The 15,882-nt window shown below is 31.9% G+C and overlaps 1 protein-coding gene across 1 annotated transcript; it reads left to right on the top strand.

Moving 5' to 3' along the window:
* Positions 1-2,097: 2,097 nt before the first annotated feature.
* On the top strand, positions 2,098-10,133 carry LOC127725948 (toll-like receptor 4). The gene is made up of 3 exons (XM_052233253.1): positions 2,098-2,156; positions 7,791-8,035; positions 8,531-10,133. The coding sequence occupies exons 1-3, from the start codon at positions 2,098-2,100 to the stop codon at positions 10,075-10,077; spliced, it is 1,851 nt and encodes a 616-aa protein (XP_052089213.1). The 3' UTR covers positions 10,078-10,133.
* The last annotated feature ends 5,749 nt before the right edge of the window (positions 10,134-15,882 follow it).

The following is a 15,882-nucleotide window of genomic DNA, read 5'->3' as shown; positions in this document are numbered from 1 at the left end:
ACGGCACATTGCTGTGGATTATTCCCAGTCACGTGGTGCTGTAATTAAACAAAATAATGTAAAATGATTAATGAAATACAAATGATTGATATGCAAAGAACTATCTATTTATTTATTTATTTATTTATTTATTTATTTATTTATTTATTTATTTATTTATTTATTTATTTATTTATTTATTTATTTATTTATCTAGTTGTTGATGAAAAAGCTACTGAAAAAAAAACAGCTGCCTGGAATCTGAAATCATCGTTTGAATATTGGTCGCTGGATTTTGAATTTTTATCCTCACTCCCCCTTAAATTTCATCGGTCTTCTTCATATAATTTATTTCAGGATTAATACAGAGATATCTGAGGAGAATAAACATTATTAAATGGTTTTCTAAGCACCTTCATACTAGAACGTCTTAAAATAAATGTCTTGTTATACTAACACACAATGCTAAATCAAATGTTTAATAAGGCATTATTTGAAGAAAAAAATCATCAGATTTATCTAATACACCAGTTTAATTGATACAGCTTGTTTATATAACTTTGGGTAATATTCTACAATATGTTCACTTGCCTGTCTTTTCCCCTACATTCGTGGTAATAAGAATTTCGAAACTATATCATATAAAAATGTTACCTCATTTGACGACTCTTCATCAGGCCAGTTATATCCGACATTGCCCATTTTAGCGCCATGATCAGGTTGCCTGTTCGACTGGAATTCCGTCAAAGTCATGCGGTGGTTGTAATGTCCCGCCATTTTTCTATCATGGTCCTCGATCATATTTTGAAGATTCGATATATAATCGATAGCGAACTGTAATGTTTTAACTTTGGACAACCTTTTCTGCTTATTTTCGAACGGAACATGTTTCCTCAGCTTTTGGAAAGCACTGTTAACAGCCTGCACGCGTTTTCGTTCACGTGCGTTTCGTCGTGCCACCAAATGTGGTGGTTTTTCGCTATGTGGTATATGTCGATAAGTTGATTTCTTCGAACTTGAAGATTTTATCGTCATTTTTTCGGAAGTATTTATGAAGTTACCATAATCACAGGTTCCTGATTTTATAATTAAATGTGAACTTGAACTACACTGCATTCGTGATAATCGAAAATAAAATTGAAATAACAACTTAAAACTGTCTTCAAATGTCAAAATTTGCGTGTGAGATGTTCTAGGCAGATGCTCAGATGAAGAAAATATTGTTCTAGCGGATATAGGATCATTTAATATTTATGGTATTGGATGCTCCTTATAATTGTTTTCGATAAATGTAAAAGTGACAAAGTTAGCAACCGAAAGGCGAAAATATAATTAACACTTTGATACCACCTTGGCTAAATGTCTTGGAAACGGGAAAAATTGACGTGCATTGTTTATTTTCTTATTAGCACCATAAAAGGTTAAACATCTCTTATCTTAGGTTCAATTCTTATATTATTATTATATTCTTGACAAAATATGCAGAATCATTAATGTTATGTATACCAATCAGTAAAATACAAGGTTCTCATTGATACTATATACGTCCAGTGGCAAATATTCGGTCCATAGTCAGGTCGAGCTTTATATCATAACTTTAAGATTTAGAATACATGTAAAAATAAGAAGCTGTGGTATGATTGCCAATGACACAACTATTCATCAGAGACCAAGTGAAGTAGATGAGAGAAACTATAGGTCACCGTACGAACAATGAGCAAAACTCATAACGTATAGTAAAAATGAGGCGAAGGATACCAAAGGGATATTGAAACTCATGAGTTGAAAAATAACTCGCATTGCCATGGCAAAAACGATACAAAAGACAAACAGTATACAAAACACAACATAGAAAACTAAAGACTGATCAATACGATTCCCCCGAAAACCGGGGTTGGTTTCTGGTGCTCCTGAAAGGTAAGCAGATCATGCTCCACATGTGGCACCCGTTGTGTTGCTCATTTAAGTATATAAACCCGGTGATAAGTCTAATTCGGTATGTCACATTCGATGAAAAGAGGACGGTTTTGTGGTTACGATAATTGGAACATATTCGTCGTCAACTGGGAAACCAAGATATTCCATAACGGTCAACCAACTCGTGATGGTGTCCGTCAAATGTTTGAAGGGATTACTTCAACTTCATCACTAGGAACTCTTGGTTTAATAGCTTCCCTGTAAGCATGCAGCAACCCTCTACCAAGGAAACCATGATATTAAATGCAAGCTCTGGAATATCGTATCAACTGGGAGATATATACTTCATATGAAGGCGCTGCTGGAATGTTGCTACATAGAAATGGAATGTTTACAATTGGGAAGCTGAAATCATCTCTTGTGCCGTATAGTTTTGTTCTCAACCGACCTTCATTGTCAATTTCTAGATGTAAGTCGAGATATGAGGCAGACTTAACTGTTTCTTTTGTATCCTTTATTTCAAGTTCGATGGGATAGATGCGTTCAACATAGTAATCTGTCAACTATTATAAGTCTAAATTAGGTTTTGAATAACGAAATCATTTCTTTAAAGCTTTTTATATCAGTCTTAAAATGGCTTCTGTATAAAGCTTCATTTGGTCTCTTGTGGAGAGTTGTCTCATTGACAATCATACCACATCTTCTTTTTTATATTAACATATAACAGCTGTAATTAAATATCTAGATTTTGTAACCTTAAATAATGGGAACATAAGTTCCTTCAAATATTCAAACAATTAAATATTAAAATATTTCAATAAATTTTGACTATCTAAAGAAATTAAGTGAATCATAATTTTTGAAGTATAATATTTAATGTTTTAAATCCAAAACATCGATAAATGATATTTGTAGAACGTACATGTACATAAGGAAATGCAGGAAATGGCTGATTATTTTTTTAATAATACTTTAATACATTACTAAAAAATTAACAATTTAAAACAAATACTTAAAATAAAATGTATATGATAGAAATAAAGGGAATGCAAAAATTATGATCAATACGAACTTTAAGATGTTAAAAAACTTATCAGTGAGTTGCCCTATCCTCAAAAGTACCAATTTAAAGTATTATCAGGCTGTGAAACAAACTCCACAGAATTATTGACGATGTAATTACAACAGCTCAGCCATAGGGTTGTCTCCCACTTATATTGAAAACATATTAAACAGGACATTGAAGGAAATTGAATCATGAATAATTAATCATATCATTCTATATTACTACAGGCTTTATAAATGGTGTCAATCCGTTTAGTAACAAATTCAACTGAGGCAAGGAAATATGTACATTCTAATTTTCTGTACTTTATACATTTTACAAATGATAGACGTTTGCAGCTTAAATTTTACTAATGCATCACATAGAATTGCAATGCAATGTTCATTTGAACGACGTATTGCTGTTAACATACTGTACTTATAAAACATCAAAGAGTCTCCAAATAATTCTTCTTCTAGAACATATGAAGGTTAGAAGCTCAGCAGATATGATGTTGTGTGTATTTATTTTGAATACCATGCAGATTTGTTTTAAGCTTATTTCTTCTTGTTATTTATTCGTTATCAAAATAAATAAAAAAATATGTAGCATGACGTACTTGGACATTATGTTTATAGAAAGATTTGAACATTAAATAGAAGTTCAAGTAGCAGACAAGTAAAATAAATGTTATTTATACAAGGATTGTTAAACGCCCTTCTTCACAGAAATCATTAACGGTCCTATGGTGAAATGTTTGGATACTTGTACGTACTAATAATAATAGTATGTTTATCCACATTTCAATTATCATTACATTAGCGATTGCGTATAAACCGTAATCATTGAATTACGACACCGGCCAATGAAAATATATTTTTATGTATTTCTTAAGGATGTACACCTCTGAGGAGCCAAAAATTTCTAGAATTAAACTTTTTTTCTTAACCTGATTTTTGGGTTTATATGACTGTAAAAAAATTATTGGTGAAGAAAAAATCATATGGTGGTGCACTTTTTTTTTGCTACGGCCCGTTGAAAGTACCTAATTTTGATGATTTTCCCATTTTTCATCAATTTTTACCCATTTTTGGGCTATTATCGTGAAAAAAATCACAGTTCCACAATTAAACTTTTTTTCATACTTTCAATAAAGATGAAATGGACCAATCTGAATAAATTTTACTTAAAAAAACTATAGCTAGGTGTTAATATAAGAAAGTTTTATCATATTTTGATGCTTTTTCGTGTCAAATTTACCATGCTGTCAATTTTGTAAATTTGTGATTTTTCTCTTTTTTAAGAACGAAATGCATATTATTTCAACTTCTTTGTTATAAATGATTGAAAAAATACATATCTAAGAAATTTGAAAAGAAAAAAAGGATATGGGATGTACAGAAGAAGAATTTTATTAATCTAATCAAGAACCTATAAAGGGCATCATTTACAACAATATTAAGCACAATATGATTGGAAAAAAGAAAAACTAGATCCTAATATAATACTATCATATTATGGACAGGATCAGAGCCTAACACATCATGTGTCTTACATAACTATAACAATAATTTCATAATAATTAAATATTATTTTATATATTTTGTATCCACCTGGATCTTATTTCTAAACACTTAATTATATAATTGCCTTGGCACATAAGAGTTGGTAAATAAAATTTAGAATGGAAATGGGAAATGTGTCAAAGAGACAACAACCCGACCATAGAACAGACAACAGCAGAAGGTCACCAACAGGTCTTCAATGCAGCGAGAAATTCCCGCACCCGGAGGCGTCCTTCAGCTGGCCCCTAAACAAATATGTATACTAGTTCAGTGATAATGAACGCCATACTAAACTCCAAATTGTACACAAGAAACTAAAATTAAAAATAATACAAGACTAACAAAGGCTAGAGGCTCCTGACTTGGGACAGGCGCAAAAATGCGGCGGGGTTAAACATGTTTATGAGATCTCAACCCTCCCCCCATACCTCTAGCCAATGTAGAAAAGTAAACGCATAACAATACGCACATTAAAATTCAGTCCAAGAGAAGTCCGAGTCTGATGTCAGAAGATGTAACCAAAGAAAATAAACAAAATGACAATAATACATAAATAACAACAGACTACTAGCAGTTAACATACATGCCAGCTCCAGACTTCAATTAAACTGATTGAAAGATTATGTCTTCATCATATGAATATCAGGCACAATCCTTCCCGCTAGGGGTTTAGTATCATACCATCATAACATATATGAGAAGAACATAACCCGTGTCATGCCAACAACTGGTTTTTAAATAATTGTGTTTAGTGCCGATGCAAAGACCCTATAAGTGAATCAATATTAACGCCAAAATATGCAATCTTTAATGACCTGACAACAGTATCCTAACTAAATGCTCATTTGTGAACAGCCAGAAATATTTTTTATCCTTGGGTAATTCTTTAAAATTATTACAAAAACTGTTTACTTTATCCCATAATAATTTTCTCTGTTCGTTATATAAAGGACAACTTACTGTGAAATGGGTCTCATCTTCAATAGAATTTGATCCATGTGATAGGCAGTGATGACATAGACGCTGACTTCTCTCTTTGTATTTTTTACTATATCTATCTTTCTCAATTTTAAGATCATGTGCATTTATTCTCAATTTACATATAGCTCTTCTTATCTTAAAATCTTTAATTGATAAATAAGCCTCCTTTACGAAGTCAGTCTTGAGGTTTCTGATAAAATCCTTTCTTGTACCCCTCACCCATTTTCTCAACATTTTGGCTAAAAAGACTTACTTGATTGGTAATAAAATTTGAAAAATTTATTACTCAAAAACTACTTATTGTAAATACACAATTCTTTCACAGAGTTAAGTTTGATTATAACATTTTTTAAATTCATTGATATTTTCCACTTGTATCACATGTTTTGGAAATAATTCCAGAACGAGATTTCAACGAGACTGAAACGTCAGAAGAATACATCCTTAATGTATTTGGTTTTTATATAAATGCAAGCACGGCCATGTAAAATGTTACATTTCACACCACACGGATTGCTACTCTTTCTGACATGAGTTTGGATAGATAAGGGAAGCAAAGAATCCTTTAATGGTGTTCTGATACAAAAATCTTTTGAGAAATAAACCTGATCAATTTTTTGTTATTAGAGTTGTAGTTTCATGAGTTATACATACTAAAATAGATCAATATATTTAAAAACCATTTTATCTTATACTTAGGTTATTGCATAGTAGATTCCTTAGCGAGAGTAAACTTCCGTATACAGTGAGGAACCTTGACCCGTGATTATTTTTCTGATGGTATCAATATTGTTACCCGTTTTAGTAATAAATCTAATGTCAAGTGAAATGTGGATTTCCGATATTTATACATCACCCTCTGCTTCGGCACAAGGAAGAATGATTTTCGTTTTGGAATAATTTGACCGCGTACTGGCCAGCCAGTGATATCTTTATCAAGTGAGTATGTCAGTAATACAGTATATTTCGATTTCAATAAAAGAAAACTTGACGTATCTATGGAAAAAAAGAATAATTATTGCATTAACAGCTGTTGATCTAAAAAAAAAATTTATTGGGAGGAACTGTGCCACATTTTTTATTTATCAATTTCGAAAACATTTCGATGAAAATATTTATTTCATATCATGTTTATTTTTAAGGCAAAGGGTATACCGTACGTTGCATACACCAATCTTGACTTAATAACGTCTCATTTTGTGTATCTTTTACCCTGGAAAGTCATATGAAAAGAAACCTCGTACCGTGAAAATCAGAGAGAAAAGAAAACACAATTTATTTATACATAAGGCTCTCAACGTAAGCATGCGTTTTGCTTTAGGGATATATGAATATTTCCTCTTTTTGCAGTCAAAATTCTCCGTCTCTCCGGCACCTTTTTTTCATTTTTCTATTGCAGGTGATGGTTTGGGTTGTAGATAGGTGAAGGTGTTCTTGTCCTTATAGTAATATGATAGGGGTGATGGTTCACCAAAAACAAGGTATTAAATATAACTGGAAATCAACATCAAGTTTAGAAAACCTCCATTTCTTCTTACCGCTTAATTTCATGATGTTAGTTAGATTATTTTTTAATTTGATGTAAATATCATTTTTTTCCTTTTAGTTGATTTTTTTCAAATTCAACCTATTTATTATGATTTAAAGACATATTGTGCATTATAACTTACCTTAAGAAATAAATTGCAAACAATTGATAGTATGACTAAACCTTTTCATGTTTTCTAAACTTGATGTTGATTTCCAGTTTTATTTAATACCTTGTTCAAAAACAAAAATGCATAAAAATCAAAATGAAGGCATGGACAATATTTACATGATTCATTAAATCGTAAAATAACGAAGAATCGAACATTTATTTTAATGACAGACAAATTTACTTAAAAATAAAAAACTAAATAATTTGTCCGCTGAATTTCTTGAAATGTATTTTGAGATAACTTTATCTACGATTTAAGACAGCCATACTGTTGTAATATAATATTGATTATGACTTAAAAATATTTTTGTGACTCGTTTCAGATAGAGATGTTTTTGAGAATGGTTTATCTAATATGCCACATACATCACGTGTACATGTCTACAGGAGGAAGCATTACTAACGACCACCTATCTTTTATACCATGTCCATTTGAGCCAAATTGCAACTGTTACAACCAAACAGGGTCGGAATCGGGAGTTACAGCCGACTGCTCTCATAAAAATTTATCTTACATTCCATTGGTTGATTCATCAGTACGGAAACTTGACCTTAGCTATAACAAAATTCATGACATTCCAGAAAATATTTTTCAAAATTCAAGTTCATTGATCATTTTAGATTTATCCAATAACAAAATAGATATTCTACGTAATGGATCGTTCAATGGGCTTAGTTCTCTCCAACATTTAAATCTAAAAAGTAATATATTGGTTTACAAAAAAAACACCTTTCAGGATGCCTGCTTTTCACAACTGAAATCTCTACAAGTATTAAATATTGAGAATAATGTCGGATTTTACAGTGCTGGCCAGATCTTCCCAAAACTAAATGACCTTATTAATTTAGGTAACTTAACAATGGATGGCGTAGAAGACAAAAATCTCTCGGTCAAACTCGGAAACCTTACAAATCTTACTTCACTGAAAATCTCCAATCTTTCTGGTATATGTGTCACCAAATCTCTTGATGTAAATGCATTTATCAATGTTCCTAATTTGAAAAGGATCGAGATTTTAGAATGCCAAATAAAAGAAATACGTAACGGAACTTTCCGACATTTATCCAAATTGCAGTATGTTGATTTTTCTTATAACAAAAAACTACGTTTTAAAGGAGTCTTAGGATTATTGCAAGATTTACAATTCACCTCCATTAGAATATTAAAACTGAATAAAATTCACGAAACTTTCCACATGAATACCATGGTACCATACGAGTTTGGAAAGTATCTTCGGAATACATCGCTGGTAGAACTGCATGTTGATAGTAACAGAATACAACAAGTAGCTATTGGGGTTCTGGCAAATTTCCCGCCATCTCTTGATAAAATCTCGGCTGCAGACAACGATTTCTCATTCGGAAACTATTTATACGAGACTTTAGCTATGAACATCAGCGTTCTGAACGTGTCAAATCTCTTTTCAACTCATGACATTCCAACTGGACACATCAACAAACGTCAGTTATCCTCAGCCGTTCAGGGAACATCTGATTTTGTCCAAAACTACATCGACACAGTCCTAAATAATGGATACGAAGTAAATGTTCACATTCCTTTTCCAAGAAATTTCAAATTTTTTTACATCAAGAGATCATTACTCCGATTTACCGTTCCAAGATGTACACTTATGAATAATAGTTTGGTACATGTTGACGGTAGTGAGAATTTAGTGACAGCATGGATAGGACCGGTTATCAATATCAAAACACTTAGGTATTTAGATTTATCGTCTAACTTTTGTTCAAATATAAGCGATTTCTTTTTCCAAGATTGCATTAGCATTGAAACCTTACTGATTGGTGACAATTTATTAGGCTTCATTATACCGTTTGACGAGAAAGGAAATATATTGTCAGCATTAAAATTGCTGACAAAACTCAATTTGGCGCAAAACAGGATCGCTACTATACCAAGGGACTTTTTTAAATCACAAGTCGCCTTAAAAACTTTAGACTTAAGAGACAATTACCTATCTGATATCTTATTTGACATTGCTCATATGAATAAATTAACTAAAATTGATCTCTCGACCAACCACATATCCTCGCTTGGTGTGAGTACTATGAAGGATTTAGACGACACAAATAGAAAGAATAATCTCACCCTTGATCTAAGTAACAATCCACTGGCATGCAACTGTAAAACTATAGATTTTATCAAATGGATATCTGAAACTGACGTCCACTTGCTAAGACGTCATCAGTACGAATGTCTACAAGAAGACAGTACAAAGATCCTGCTTAGTCAACCAAGGTTAGTCTACCAACATTTAGAGAAGGAATGTTCATCATATGGATATGTAATTGCCGGGGTTTCAGTCGCCATTATCATTTTTATAATAATACTTTTCTTCGGAGTGATGTACAGATATCGATGGAAACTGCGGTATTTATATTACATGACAAAACAAAAATATCGAGGCTATCAACTGCAACAGGATCGCGATGAAACCGATTATTTGTACGATGCATTTATTTCATACGCTGACGAAGATCAAATGTTCGTTCATGATGAAATGATAAAAAATCTTGAAGATAAATTCTCTATAAAATTGTGCCTTCACAAGAGGGACTTCACGCCAGGACAAGATATTGCTGGTAATATCACAAATGCCATTCATAACAGCAGGAAAACGATTGTTGTGATGACTGAGAACTTCTTAACATCTTACTGGTGTATGTTTGAATTCAACATGGCGAGAATGGAAACTACTTACTCCCGCCATGGAGACAAGGTATTAATGATGATTTTATATCAACCAATAGCTGTAAAGGATTTACCTTTGGTGATGTTGGAACTGGTGCAGTCTGAATCGTTTATAGAATATCCACGTGACCACTTTGGGAATGATGTGTTCTGGATGAAAATCAAAGAAGCTTTGGAATGACATGAACAGTTATATAGAATTTCCACATACACTTTTTCTAAGAAAGAGATTTAAAACATAAGAACCTAAATCGTATTATGAAAATTTAAAATATTGTTTATTATATTTGTAAATCTGCCTTTGTATTGTATTTCTCAGAAATATACTTCATTTCATGTTTTATTCCTACTAAAAATATAATTTACACAGAATAATTAATTGATTCGTACTCTGCAAAACATTTGAGAGTGCAATGAAAATTATTCAAATTAAATGAATGGTTCGATAAACAAATAACCTTATGGTTGCAAATATTCATATTCGGATATCTAATTTATCATGCATTTTAAATTGGAAGGGAAAATAACTTAAAAGAAGACACAGCTTCTTGCAGTTAATTTCATTATGTAATAACTTTTTTTATTTTTATATTATTTCTTATTGTATGAATCTTAGAAATCAAAGAAAAAGTGGTGTAGCTGACAACTATAATACGATACCACACTAAAATTCACAAAATAAACATAGGCAAGACTATCGACTAAACAACCGGAAGATTGAAATGATGGGAACAATGATTTGTGTTCCTCAAGATGAAAAGTAAACACATCACATTGATAACAAATCCTTATTTTATAGATGGTGAACTTTGTTGACAACACAAAAGTTTTACAGCTATCGAAATCAGTCAAGCTAAAATTTTGAATGTGTCAAAACGTTGTAAATCAGACGCAGTTAAGATATTTATACGTGACACATAACAACTACAACACTTTTTAAATATGTACCACTTGGCCCTACAATCTCCCAAATATTTGTTTGTTTAAACCAAGATAGCATTCGTGTCATTGACGTTCAAGTATACCCATATATCCTTTAATTTCGAATAAGGTGGTACCCAACACCTTGACTAACATTAATTTGGCTCGTTTAATTTTCATAAAATTTTGACAAAATGTTTACTTTGACCTTTTGACAAAAATATAAAAATTTCTAAAAATTTGAACCAACCACTTAATCGGAAAAATTTCATTGGTTATATAGCAGTTTAACAAACACTACTTTTGATCATTGAGAAGCTTAATATTTCCTTAACAATACAACGTAATTAAAACGTTTAGCTGATTTTTACAGAGTTATCTCCCTGTAGTGTTAGGTACCACCTTAAGATATACACTGGACCAACTGAATGCATGGTGAATGGACGATCCATGAGCGATGAGCGTAACACGGAGGATTAACGAAAAATGAATGATCATGAATGATGAACCCACGATACACGCACTGTGAATGATGAATGATGAACGCACGATACACGCACGGTGAATGCTTCATTGACGAATGAACGATAAGCACTTAACACACGATTCGAAAAGCCATTTTATTTAGAATGGGATTTAAAATTGACATATGATAATTAAATTGTATAAGGATATACAAATTTAAGATATCGCGCTTTCAGTGTTGATTGGTCGGCAATTTTACTAAACTTACTAAACATTCGATGTCGTACATAGATTAATTGTCGTATATTTTTAGTGTCTTTCCAATATTAATGAGATAAGTGTTGTCAAATTATAAAACTCATCGATTTTTATAATTTAACTGAATATTAGATAAGATAAATAATTTATTTATGAATTGTTACATTTTAAAGAGGGGCGGATCCGGCCATTTTTAAAAGAGGGTTCTCAACCCAGGATAAAAGGGTGTGGGTTCATCCATATGTCCCCCCTGGATCCGCATTAATTTGTAACCTTACCTAAATTATTTTCGTCCAGAAATGTATGAAATATTTGCCACTGGACATTACGCAAACATCAATGAATCACCTAACACATATCCAAGGAATGCCTTATATGCATTTACATGTTTAAAGATTGAATAATCAAATAATTATTGTGTTGTCGAAAAAAATAACTTTATAACATTTATACATTTTAACCATTCATTGATTTATCAAAGTGTTTGGAAATATATATAAGTAGCAGTAAACATTAAAGAATAACTTGGAAGAGAAAAGAAATATAAATATATATATAAAAAAAGCGTGCATTGTGAATGCAACATTGCAGATAATACTTTTTTACAAATTCACATTATAACTTAGGACGTTTTTAGTGTTTTTGACGGGATAATGAAATTTTGAGAATTTCCCGGCCCATAGAAAATACCCCTAAGAGACAAAAAAAAACCTCTTAGATAAGCAAAACGTCTTAGATGGCCATTTCATTTAATATTATTTCAGAATTTGGTGTATACTAAATAATTTGGACATCTGTGTCCCTGGATCTGAACAAGAATTTGTTCAATCTAAATTTTATCATGTCATGTCATTGTGTATTATTACTTTAATACTACATAATGTTTCCGTATTTGATATAAAAAAATCCAATAACTATTGATTCTTTTATATATTGGTATAATTACTATTTAATTAGTTGGCACGCGCCGATGTTGTCGCCACGGTAAGTCTTTTTATCAACGAATACGTGTTATCTCTGCGGTCAAGCGTAACCGGGAGATGATAATGTTTATCTATAAAATGATTTTTAACAGAATATTATATATTGTAGAATTCGTTCGACACTTAATTGCTAACATAAAATGTTATTTTTCGCGACGTCAAACTGCGAAATATCGGGAAAATGTGCATTTTTTCGAGTGATTTTTACCATAAGCTTAAAAACGAGCACATTGACTCCTCTTTTTTAAAATGACATTTGGCTTGATACTGTATGAAGATTATTCGTTCCAACTTTTAATTGTTCGGTAGTTATTGTTCGCTAGCTTCAGCCTGGTAACTTTTACGAAGAAATGACCGACGTTTTTTTTAGATCAATTTCTTTTAATAAAAATGAATTATTAACAAAGAATTGTTACACAATTGTAGAGCCTAATTTTGTAACGAAGATATTCCAAATCTCTTTACCGAAATCCGCATATGTTTATTTTATTGAAACAAAAAAAAAGGATGTCTGTTCAAAGGACAGAAATGTCCAAGAAACCGAAATTTTAAGTAAATGTCGAAAATTTCGAACCCATTTATCTATTATATTTAGCACATGAAGATATATTTTTTATTACATATTCAAATTGATTTGGTAAAAAATAGCTTGTATGCAAACTTTCGTAAAAAAATCACCATGGGATCAAAACTGTATCGTATGCCCATGATTGCCCTGAAGCTAAATGTCATCGGCAGATGCATGAGGGGGTAGATGGGGATCTTTATTTCTGTATTCTTTTATTTTTAGGCCATTTTTCTCTATTCTTCAGACTTTTTGCCCATTATATATCTTTATTCCTTATATTTTAGTACTTCATCATTCTCTATTCTTTATTTGTTTGGTCATTTTCTCTATTCTTTATATTTTTGTCAATTATTCTCTATTCTGTAAACTCCCATCCACACCCTCATGTATAATGGAAGACGATAAACATTTTAGTATACATACCACCTGTTGTTACTTCTCACCTGGACACAGGACTTATATATATATATTACGTAATACTAACGAATGTTATATTATCGATATAGTAAATTCAGTAGAATATAATCTGTATCAATGCACTTGCATATTAAAGGTATTTTGATCTGACAAGAATACATTTGTTTATCTTATTTTTAGTTTATTTAGTTATATTTGGTCATGTTTTATGTTCGAACAATGCATAAAACCATCGTATTTTCAAAAATGTGTAAAACGTGCTGATTTTGGAGCCTATATCAAGAGATTAGTTTTATCTAGCTTTTGGGGTTTTGAAAAATATCCATTTAGGAACCATTTTGTGGCTTTATTATATTTTCACAAAATTGAAATTCAAGGCCATATTTTGCAAAAGAGAACAAGGTTAACAATTACCCAAAGTGCGACATGCGAGAAGAAGTTTCGTTTTCCCTAAAAACAAAATATTGAAGTAACGAATCTTTTAAGGTTACTTAACGTTAATATATTTTTAATGTTTTAATGTTCTAATGAACTGGATGCACCCCTAAACAAAAAAAAAAAAAATATAAAATGGCGGGTATGCGTCAATCAGACAGCAATCCAACACAAACACAAGTAAGTTACCTGACATCTAGAATTACGAGGTTTAAGTATAACCCGCACTGGTATCATCTTTCTGAGTTCTAGGTAAAATTCTATATACATGCAGGACTCTGAAACGTGAAATATACGAAAGTTTTTTTTTAGAGTACAAATGGAGCGTGGCATTCCCTAAATACATACGGGTCCATTGACTCTTCTTATCATAAATTAATATAACGGTAAGCGAGGATCTCATGAGAGCAGATCATATCACATCTTTCAGTCACGTCTCAGTCCTTACAGCTGAAAGGACGTGCTGGATCAGCTCCAGATTACCCATTTGCTACAACATGTTGTGCTACTCAGATGGTTCAACGACAAACTAGTTTATGAGGCTCCCGTACAGTAAACCCGCGTCAGCGACACTCTGAAACCCATTGTGGATGGGTGAGTGTCATATGCTGCCCAGACGTGCGAGGGCTGTATAGCCAGTCAAGGTCGTTAAAATCCCGCATCATCATCATCCTGAGAGAACAAAGTAAAGATACATGTTAACGCAGAATTATTTTCACATGCAGAAAATCAAAGAGGACGATCTCTCATTTAGTATGCAACTGTAACTAATAGATACATAGACAATAACACTAGTAAATGCAAAATTATATACATGTAACATTCAAAAGCGTGTAAGACCATCTTTAAGTAACACTTCATTATCTGTTAATTGAAAACAGACCAGAATGTTGTATAATGTATCGTACTCGCAGAAGCTTGTTTGCTCAATTCTAGGAGGCGTTCAACCTTACTTATTAGTACTAGTGAAACCTGAAAAAGAGGTGCAAAAGAGAAATAAATAAATATTCTCTGTTCAATGTCTACAATAAACAGTATTAAAAAATTGAAATACGTTATGATTAATTATGTTGAGTTATTTCGATAATATTAGTTATACTGAAATAATTTTACAACAACATAATCCATTTAATAATTAAAGAATTAAGAAAAAAAAGATGGAATGGTTTCTTTCACGAGCGAATCCTGACAACGGCGACCCAGACAACATGTGAACGTTGGCACAACAATGGCCCAAAGTATTTACATTCATTGGTCCAACGTTGTTTTCAAACGTTTGCCCAATGTATAAGTGCAAAGTGGCCTTATGATGACCCAACGTGATGGCTAAACGTTGGCACAACGTTGTAAGGTTTTATACAATTACTTAGGTCCAACGTTGGCCCAATGTTGGAATAATACAGTCGATGTTGAACAAACGTTGGGCCAACGTAGTAATAAAAACTTGGAACTCCGTTGGTTCAATTTGTGAAGCATATGAAGGATGCTTAAATCCCTTCCAAGCAACAGCTGAAATAATTCCTGGTTTTTACATCAGTTAAAATTGGGAGTGTATTAGTTTTTTTTTTAAATGTTGCATTTATTGCCTTTTACTGATCCACTGTTGTTAACATTTTGTTTCTTACATAATACCTTGAAAATTTGGTATTTTGTCTCTTTTTCTCCATCGTCCTGAACATGCATGAAATATTTGCCACTGGACGTTTAAGCAATCACCAATCAATCAATCTTTCTCTCCAGGAATTGTACTTTTGAATTTTACCTTAATTTGAATGAATTCAATCAACATATCCATATTTTTTTTTCTTCATCTGATATACAGTTTGAGCTTCATTTATATTGAAGATTACGAACTGTTGCATGCGCGGAGTATGTAATTAAAATTATAGTTGAACAAAAAATTATATTTTAAATTTGTAGATTACTTGAATGGTGATAT

The sequence above is a fragment of the Mytilus californianus genome, unplaced genomic scaffold (genome assembly GCF_021869535.1).
Source record: "Mytilus californianus isolate M0D057914Y unplaced genomic scaffold, xbMytCali1.0.p SCAF_15, whole genome shotgun sequence".
Classification (NCBI taxonomy): domain Eukaryota; kingdom Metazoa; phylum Mollusca; class Bivalvia; order Mytilida; family Mytilidae; genus Mytilus; species Mytilus californianus.
This window is presented reverse-complemented; position numbering and strand designations above follow the sequence as displayed.